At 48.8% G+C, this 8,641-nt stretch overlaps 5 protein-coding genes across 5 annotated transcripts; all 5 read right to left on the minus strand.

The window, feature by feature from the left end:
* Positions 1-470: 470 nt before the first annotated feature.
* VTN77DRAFT_9885 (uncharacterized protein) lies at positions 471-1,144 on the minus strand (the record flags this gene model as incomplete). The annotated part of the gene is made up of 4 exons (XM_069426540.1): positions 471-630; positions 698-827; positions 930-1,012; positions 1,125-1,144. 4 exons carry the CDS (start codon positions 1,142-1,144, stop codon positions 471-473), a joined length of 393 nt encoding a protein of 130 aa, XP_069273545.1.
* A 562-nt stretch (positions 1,145-1,706) lies between these two features.
* VTN77DRAFT_9886 (uncharacterized protein) lies at positions 1,707-2,364 on the minus strand (the record flags this gene model as incomplete). The annotated part of the gene is made up of 2 exons (XM_069426541.1): positions 1,707-1,714; positions 1,764-2,364. 2 exons carry the CDS (start codon positions 2,362-2,364, stop codon positions 1,707-1,709), a joined length of 609 nt encoding a protein of 202 aa, XP_069273546.1.
* Positions 2,365-2,366: 2 nt separating this feature from the next.
* VTN77DRAFT_9887 (uncharacterized protein) lies at positions 2,367-2,939 on the minus strand (the record flags this gene model as incomplete). The annotated part of the gene is made up of 3 exons (XM_069426542.1): positions 2,367-2,605; positions 2,683-2,844; positions 2,903-2,939. 3 exons carry the CDS (start codon positions 2,937-2,939, stop codon positions 2,367-2,369), a joined length of 438 nt encoding a protein of 145 aa, XP_069273547.1.
* Positions 2,940-3,223: 284 nt separating this feature from the next.
* Positions 3,224-3,807, minus strand: VTN77DRAFT_9888 (uncharacterized protein; the record flags this gene model as incomplete). Its single annotated transcript, XM_069426543.1, has 4 exons — positions 3,224-3,333; positions 3,384-3,556; positions 3,617-3,641; positions 3,726-3,807. The coding sequence occupies 4 exons, from the start codon at positions 3,805-3,807 to the stop codon at positions 3,224-3,226; spliced, it is 390 nt and encodes a 129-aa protein (XP_069273548.1).
* Positions 3,808-7,638: 3,831 nt separating this feature from the next.
* On the minus strand, positions 7,639-7,939 carry VTN77DRAFT_9889 (uncharacterized protein; the record flags this gene model as incomplete). The annotated part of the gene is made up of 2 exons (XM_069426544.1): positions 7,639-7,762; positions 7,851-7,939. The coding sequence occupies 2 exons, from the start codon at positions 7,937-7,939 to the stop codon at positions 7,639-7,641; spliced, it is 213 nt and encodes a 70-aa protein (XP_069273549.1).
* Positions 7,940-8,641: the final 702 nt, after the last annotated feature.

Raw genomic sequence — 8,641 nt, forward strand, 5'->3', positions numbered from 1 at the left:
CCTGAAGCTCGGCTGCATCCTGCTCCAGTCATATGTTGGGACTCCAGGCAGTTCATCCATCAGGGTATAGTAGACTGCTTACTGCGCAGACTGGTCCGTATGGTGCCAGGTCAGGAGGATTGAACGTTGTCCAGGAGGGTCTGTCGCATGCAGGACGTGATTCATGCCTGCACCGCGCTGGTATTGCTCAAAAATCAGCGAGCCGCTTTCCCAGTAGGGTCGAGCAGGAGCGACTCACTGTACTGTTGATCAGGGTCGCCTGAATGTACTGACGCTGAATTTTGAGCTGGTCATCACAAAAGACGGTATTGCATCGTGTATACAGACGGGCACAAGGGGTGTTGTGCAGTAGTCCATTTCAGAAATTCATGAACACTTGTGCATCGATATGGCAACAGTGTAACACCATACCAAGAAGAGATTGACTATCCAGTACAAGACATAGGCCACAATGATCTGAGCCAGGTGTTTTATGCTGTGGGCCTCTGTATCTTCCAGGCACCATATTCCTGCATAATGAGGAATCTCTGTGTTGTCTTAGTTGCACGCTTGAGAAACTTCAAGTATGACTGGTCATATGATGCGAAGGTTAAATAAATCTCGTCTTGATCCCGGGATATAAGCAGATGACTATCAACGTCAGCGTTAGATATTTATAAGAAGGATTACAGTCTGGAAGGGTCAATGCAGGACATACCGCCCAACTGAGTTCCAGCCAGGAGTGTGCTCGTTATCCATGATCCACGCGATCATTTCGGCCGATTCTTGCAGCTTCACCAGAACTCTTTCAAGGCCATTAGCCAGTCGTACTCCATAGGTAGAGCTTTCTGGCTTTGTTGAAGGTCTCAGTAGGGTACGTTCCATTCGTCTGTCACATTATATTAGCACGTCCTTTAACTGGCAATCAATACCTCATAATCAAGACTCACCAATCTCATGCCAACTGTTGTTGGAGTGAAGAACTTCCTGCAGGAGCCTTTTAGATCTGGAGCCCAAGGTAGAGGAAACATTCCTGTACAGACACCTTAGCTGTCAGCTGTCAGCGATAGGGCTAGACGCAACGAAGTGTAGTCGTCCCGGCGCTTTAAAACCAAGTCTGCTCGTAGGTAGTGTAGAACCCGTACCGGCACTGACAGTCGTCCATGTATCGGGCCAATTGCCCTGTAGTATTGATGTACATGATTGACTTGCCTGGCGTCGGGAGGCAGAAATCTACATACCAAACCTTTCATCCAGAAACTGCTCATGACTGGTTTCTTGTCTTTGTAAAAAGAACTTCCATGGGGTTTTGATTTCCCCAACAGCTCCAATGTCTCCCAGGTTGCCTTTTGCCTGCAAAGTGCTGTCGGTAACCGTCGGAATCTGGTTGAAAAGTACGACAAGACGTGCACAACCTCGCGATAACGCGGCGTTGACACGGCGATTGTCCCGAATGAACACAAGATGAGACAGCGCCGTTGTCCCCGTTCTTTTCGAGGAGTTCCAAATACTTTCTGAACATGGCTTTGATATACTTATTATCTTCCTGAATACCTTGGATCAGTCTTGACCGATGACCCAATCCGCGATGACGATGTCCGAAGTTAATGTCGTTGGCACGTATGTGGGTGCATGAGGTTGGGAGAGAAACATATTATTGCATCTATTAGGTGTGTACAACAAAGCGAGCCTTCAAAGTGAGGCTGAGGTCTTAACGATCCACTGTACTATATCGCTGGTAACGTCAATGTTTCCGTCTTCATATCCTAGGGACACAAATATACCAACAGAATCCGGGCGCCTAGCAGCTCTTAAAATCTCCAGCGCCTCTCTTTGGGTGGTGGACATAGCACACCTGGTCCGAACACACTCCGAAACCTGTACCCTCAGAGCATCCGATGCCTTAATGTTGTTAGACTCAAAAAAGTCGGACAACACCATCATCTCTTCTACGTCCTTTAGGGTTGGCAGGACAGTCTTGAACTGCTCCTGAGGGGCAGGAGTACTCTTCTGAGGTTTGCTAGGAGTCTTGGGCTCTTTGTCATCCTTGTCTATGAAGCCTATGTAAAAGCTCTTGGATGAAATTCTTGACGACATGATCGAAGGGGAGGGCTTGTGTTGTGGTATGACAGCAGCCGGCGGGCTCCCGTCCTCTGGCGGAGCACCTCCTCTGGAGGACAACCCGGACTTCGTCTCACTAGCAGACCGCACATTGTCATCATTGGCAAACTGCAACTGCTGCGTCACACCGCTAGACCTCGCAGTTGATATCTCGGAGGAGACACCCCTGGTGTAGGGCTTAGGTGTGTAGACTCTGTTGGAGGTGCGGGTGAACTGTGCCGACCTTGAGCTCCCAGATGGTTCGTTTTTGTTGGCGAATTTCATCGCTATCTTGGGGCAGGTAAGCGCGTGGTCCACTCTTTAAAGGCAGTTCGAGCCTTCGATAACAGTTCTAAATCCTCCGGGTCCCTCAATGTAGCAGCCTTCTTAAAAAACCGCTTAATTTCCGGAAACAGCTCGTCTATGTTGTTGCTGGTGGCAACGAGCCTATCATATTCTGTGCTGCCGCTAGTCATGTTTTTGTAGTCTTCTACAGTGAGTATTGCCGCGGAGTTGGATGTAGAGACTATAAGTTTGGCCAGCAACCTTGACACAGCAGGCTTTCCGAGCGTGATGCACCGCGACCCCGTGTCGCGCACTTACTGTAGTTTCGATCGTGACGTCCTGTCAGCACCCTGTCTCGACCATAGGGAATGTCGTCCCTGCACACAGTCTTCGTCTCGAGTGGTGGTTGACTTGTCTGTCCACCAGCAGGCGCGTTACCTCCACATATGTCTGATCGGATCAAAGTCGATAATCGCGTACCTGTTATAAGGCTAAGTCAGATTTGAGGATATGCGAACTCGATAAAATCCTTCCTTACCCTGCTGGTGCCCCATCATTTCTGCCTCGTTCAACATTCACAGAGCCATAAGCGCGAAAGGAGTTTTGAAAAATCAAGTAAACGGGTTGAACGCCGACGAACTCGTCGAAACAAACTCGTTTCACCGGTGTATACTCCTTAGAAGGGTATTAGTCTGAGTTCACAGAGGTAAGAACTCGCAGTCAAGTCTGATCTCATCCCATGATATTTCGTCGTGGCGATCAACCCACGTGTTGATACGCAGGTGTTGCACGTTCCACGCACAGTATGACAGAAGGTCAGCCATCTCCGTCAGAAAATGTTCGAAGGGAGAGATTCGTGTCAGAGTGATATTGTTGAGAATTTCGAAGCGAGCTGCAGGGTCAGGGTCCAAAGCTGGATGGTCGGTATATGAATGAGGATGTCTTTTTCCTTTATCAAAAGATGACTGTCTGCTTATATTAGTATTAATTATGAACCCGAGGGTAATCAAGAAACTTACCCCCCGTGAGTGCCATGTTTGGCCTGTTCTGGTCATTCATTATCCAGGCTACCATCTCTGCAGATTCCTGCACATTCACTGCTTCCTCCAACATCCAGTCCTGGTGGCAATCATGTATCTGTGTGGGCATGACAGCAATATCCAACACTTGAGTTACTGAATTGTAATGAATCCTAGGGTTAATTAGGAATATTCTATTAGTAAATGTGCTTAAAGGGCGATGATGCACTCACCTAGCATGTATTTCTTTTCCAATGTCTGGTCTTGATCTAGCGAACGTACTGCTAGGCTGACAGAATCACTTCGACAATGGCCTGGAGCTTTTCCCTTCCTCCCTTGAACTGGAGATAGCCATCGGTTCTGGCTTCAAACTCGTCAGCTGCGCACTGAGCCGTAGCGTCCACGGACTGTCTGTGCCTGGCATTTTGAGCGTCAACCCCTGCAGTCAGCCCAGCAGAGGCGAATTGACTGTCCTCTGGGTTCAAGGATCGCTTGCTGGCTGAAAAGACATTTTCAAAAGCTATTTCAAGCCTGTTGATCTTCGAACCAGCACGCTAGGAGCTGAAGAATGTCATCACCCTTGTAGATATTCTACCACCGGCGCACTTGTATGTCCATGTGAGTGAACTCTGACAAAGCGATTCTGTAGTTCTGGATGCTTTCGAACAAATAACTCTATCTGAGCCTGTACCGCGTCTCCCTCGGCGTGATTAGTGATTATCTTCCCCAGATAGGACATTTTTCTTGAATGTCAGGGGTTGGTCCCTGAGCACCCAGAGAGGCTTTTCTTGTTTGCTTCATCAGGAGTGGTATGCTGAGCATGTAGAGAGGGTGCCATCTTCTCGACATCAAGCTCATCGTCGGTGAGGGCGATTCTGGGAAAATATGTTCCCCTTCTGGAAGCTTGACGAGCTGGGTTTTTTTTTTGAGCAAAGGCCCAGATCTTTGGGAGGCAATGGTGGTTGTATTTTGAAAAGCTTTTCAATAGGTATTTCTCTGTGAGAAGCCGCGTGTTCAGCAGCCACCGCCTGCTTAGCATTTTGCTTCAGGGAGGCTCTTGTCTTTTTCAAGTAGGGCACCCTAGGGATGACTCTCATGTTAGCAAGTATCCACTAAGGAGAAGAAATAAAGGAATGACGTCAGCATGGCTTACTGCATCCAAATGCTAATTGTTGCCCTTGTGATTGCTCTCCACCCTTCTAGCCTGGAGCAAAGGTATACTGTAAGACCTTCACAAATGTGGGATTGCGCGGTGGAATCTTCTCTCCACGATTGCTTGTTCATGATCCATCCCACCATTTCGGTGATATCTTGCATCTGGACTTGCAGCATTTGAGGTCACTCCCCGTTTTTTTTTCTTTTTTTTTTTGGAGAAAATCACCTCGACAATGGCTTGGATCTTTTTCGTGGCATCCCATGCAGGACATAAGCTTAACGGCGTTGCCCAGTCTGGCTGATCAGATGCGTGAAGCAAGAAAAGGATAGTAGAGAGGAAAGAAGTGCTGTTTGATGGTGACGTGGGTTGAGGACAACATCAGTAACAAACTCGATGCTGCATACAATCAGATCAAATAGGGTGAAAAAGGTAAGTGTCTCGCGTCCTGGACTGATGTGAATGTTTCCTCGCAGCCCAAACCCTTTGCTTTAGGGCATGGATATCTACTGGGTGGATCGTTTCCAAACAGAAGGCCCTGGATTCCGGGCGTGCCCGTGAAAATAATCGAATAGCACCCGTCACCACCCAGAGAAATGCAACAACGCCTACTGTCTTCTCCTTCCCTCGAATGAACAACATGCCCGCGGTAGAGGCAATTGTTGCATTTCTGGCCATGGCCGCAGGGAATAACCTGTAATGGAGCAACTCGAAAGGGATAGAGGTCGTCGGCCGAATAAGCCGGCTTTTCACCGTCCCGGAACCAGTTCCAAGTATCCGTTCGTTTCTTTAATCGGCTTTTTCAGCACAGAAGATCAGCCGATCTTGCAGATCGGTCTTCTTTGCTCGTTTGAGGTCAAGTCCGGCAGCAACTTTCAGAAGATGGTGTTGACACATTTCGAACTCCGAGAAAATCTCTTGCCTTTTCCGTAGAAACTGAACAGACAGGAAATGAGTAAGGCTGGCTGTCCGGTTGACAATTCCGTATCCGAGCTCAGGTAGATGCTCTGCGCAAGGGCACTTTTTCTTTGGGCCCGCCGACCCTTTGGGAGGAGTCTTTTTGGCCGACTTGCCCGAAGACCCTGTTCCGCAGCCCCCTGAGCTCCCTAACGCCTTCTTTCTTGCTGCTTTATTCCCAGCCGGCAGGTGGCTGGTAGCCAGCTCGCGTGAGCAAGATGCAGCTGAAGCATCATCAAACTAGACGAACGGATATCTTTGACCCCGATCGCAGGAAGCTGAGGAGCAGGCACGGACAGCTCTGCCGATCACTGTTAGCACGAGTTTCATGGCCAAATGGCCGGGATTGAAGCAGTGTCTGAATTTGCACCAGCAAGCATGCAGTTCTTTCAGTGCGCTATCCATTGTAAGTCGAGAACATCTCCACATATAAAATAAGACCTGAACAGTTGCTGTAGGACGCGAAGGAAATAACTGAACAAAATTTATGATTAACTTTATAAAGACAGAGATTAACATACCAGATACGTAATAAACACCACGACGAGAAACTATGACAAACTTGTCATCGAGATGGCCATTTTCATCATCGCAGAAATGGTTCTAATCACAGGTGTCTTAGGCATCCTCATGTTCTTCACTATCGTCCGCACTATAATCAGAAAGTTTTTCCAACGAGTGATATCGCGAATGGATGACAGGCTCCATGGGAGTTGGATGGTCATTGTGTCGAACAGAAGACGAGGAGGATATTGCAGACCAGGCCCACTGGCGAGCGCTTGACTTGTCCAGATCGAAGCAGTTCGACACGGTCATTATATATCAGGCGCCAGCAACCACCACTGTCGAGAAATCCGAGATGTAGAGACCCAAAATTGGGATGACCAACATCTCGACGAAGAGAGCTCAACGAGAGGATAGTTAGCAAAACCCTGAGCTCGATATATATATATAGGTTTTGTGAAAGTAGGCGGCAGCACACTGTCGAGAAAGCCGATGTTGCGGCAAAGACTTCTCATTGCGCACTACTCCGGTATAGCAGCTTGCCATTTCCCGTCGTAAAAAGGCTTCAGGCTTTCTCTCAAACATTGAATGGAAGATTGAATGTGCCGTGAAGGCGGAATTTGGACGTTGCATAGTCGTGTTAAAGGCAGTGGAAAGCAGCTGCTCTGGACTTCGCGTGCATGGTGCCGACCCCTTGACGTAGATCCAGGATGAAGCTGCGGAATGTGGCCCTTTGAATATCGCAACTCCCGACGGTGCCTGAGACTGCCGGTGACGCACACTGCGAACGGACGTCGGTTGCACAGAGGCACTTCCAACACTCACTCCTTGCCAACAGGAGGCTGCGCACAGCTTGGGTCACTAGCATCGCCTCGCGCAGCTGAGCGTAGACAGCCCAGGCTGATCAGGTGGCCCGACCAGAGGATACTTGCCGACCTCCCTGCAAAAAATGTGCGAGGCTCGCTCCTAGTTCGCATCTATTCCAAATTCTACGAGGAGTACCCGCAGGACGCGTGGCTCTGGATGATTCCAATGCGAGCTCGAAGAGACCCAGAGGGAGTTGGAGTTGCTAAAGCCGTACCCTGGAGTAAAGTCGCACATCCTGAAATTCCGAAGTGATATATATCAATTGAGACTTGTGGGTGAAACGATTTCGCGTCATCAAAACCCTGTAGAATTCCCAGTTCCCTGTTCGCTTCAATGTAGGTCTGTGATGCCGCTTGGGAGTTATCTTGTGTCCTGCACTGGACTTTGCTCTCACAGCAAACAACCCTCTGGTTTTGATGTAGGCGAAGATGAAAACTTGAGTCAAACGTCGCAACATGCGAAGGCTTTGAATTCCGTTTCGGCTTTTTTCCTTGGTCTCCGGAAAAAATTCTGCTTTCGCATTTACCCGAGTGTTTGTTCCTCTTGTAGTTTTCGTATAGCCTCTTTTCGTCGCGCGTTCGCAGCATCTGCTGGTGAAGCAATGCCGTGGACGACCTGGGACAGTAATTGCATCCTTAGGAAAGTCGTCTTCGAAGACAACATCACTGGTATTGAACACCATGTCCTTCTCTGGATTTCATACGCGATATTGTCGCGGAGATTGGAGTAGAAGAAGGAGTTGAACGCGTGGTACTTCGGCCGATCTACCACGCGTTAAACCCCTTCAAGCATTTCATAGAATGCTGCAGTCCTAATCGCGAAGAAGTAGGAGTTGTGCTGGCCACGAATATTGTCGGCCCTGATACGACAGGCACAGGGCTGCGCTTGCTTCCTGAACCTGTAAATGCAGCAATTAACAAGTCATCACGGACAGATTGGAAACAACGCCATCAACTGGTATGATTACGTAGAGTCATTAGACTCACATGCAAGTCTTGGGCAAGCTGATGCAGGCTTTTATCGTCCTTCCTCGAGATATCCGCGGTGAGTCTTTGCTGGCCATCTTGGGGTCCATTCTCACTGTCTCAAAGATAGATCCAACGGACGCTTGAATAGATGGACTGGTCACCCGGGACATCATCCTGATGCTTTGGAGGAAGTTCTGTAACCATGACAACCAGGCCCGACAAGGAAGAGCCCAACTCTGCTGCCACCCTCTGTTAGCCACTACTCACGCCCCATGCTATCCTGGCTTCTACTTACCTAACGTTTTCGGTTTGCAAATAAACCCATTACGGCCCTGCTGACACGCTTCATAGAAGTCAGCCGACAGGTCGCTGGATGCCGGAGTCAGGTCGCGGCGTCAGGATCGCGTCTTCCAGATCTGCCGCATGCAAGGCCGTGAAAGAAAATGTCAACATTCGTCCACTTTGCCAAAATAGCGCAGTACAACATAACATACCTGTTCAGTAAAGAAGACTCGCTTTTTCTCCTTCAAATCCCTGATCCTGATTTGCTCTTGCCGGCTAAGTGGTTCTTGATCGTCATGTGGCTGAGTTTCCATTCAGAACCAAGATCTCCAGCCACATGGTAGTGGCTGTCTTTGTCATCAGGGTCAAGATAGTACACCTAGTGCCTATCCTGGTTGAATCTGGTGTTATGCTTGACAAGCTGGATTCACAGTATCAACATGAACTCCAGCACCCCCCCGCCCCCCCTCTCCCGCGGTATATCATAGATATATGGAAGCAACTGGGTTGTTTCTTGTGGGATCTTC

This window comes from Rasamsonia byssochlamydoides (assembly GCF_041956645.1).
Source record: "Rasamsonia byssochlamydoides strain NRRL 3658 unplaced genomic scaffold VTN77scaffold_98, whole genome shotgun sequence".
In the NCBI taxonomy this organism is placed as follows: Eukaryota; Fungi; Ascomycota; class Eurotiomycetes; order Eurotiales; family Trichocomaceae; genus Rasamsonia; species Rasamsonia byssochlamydoides.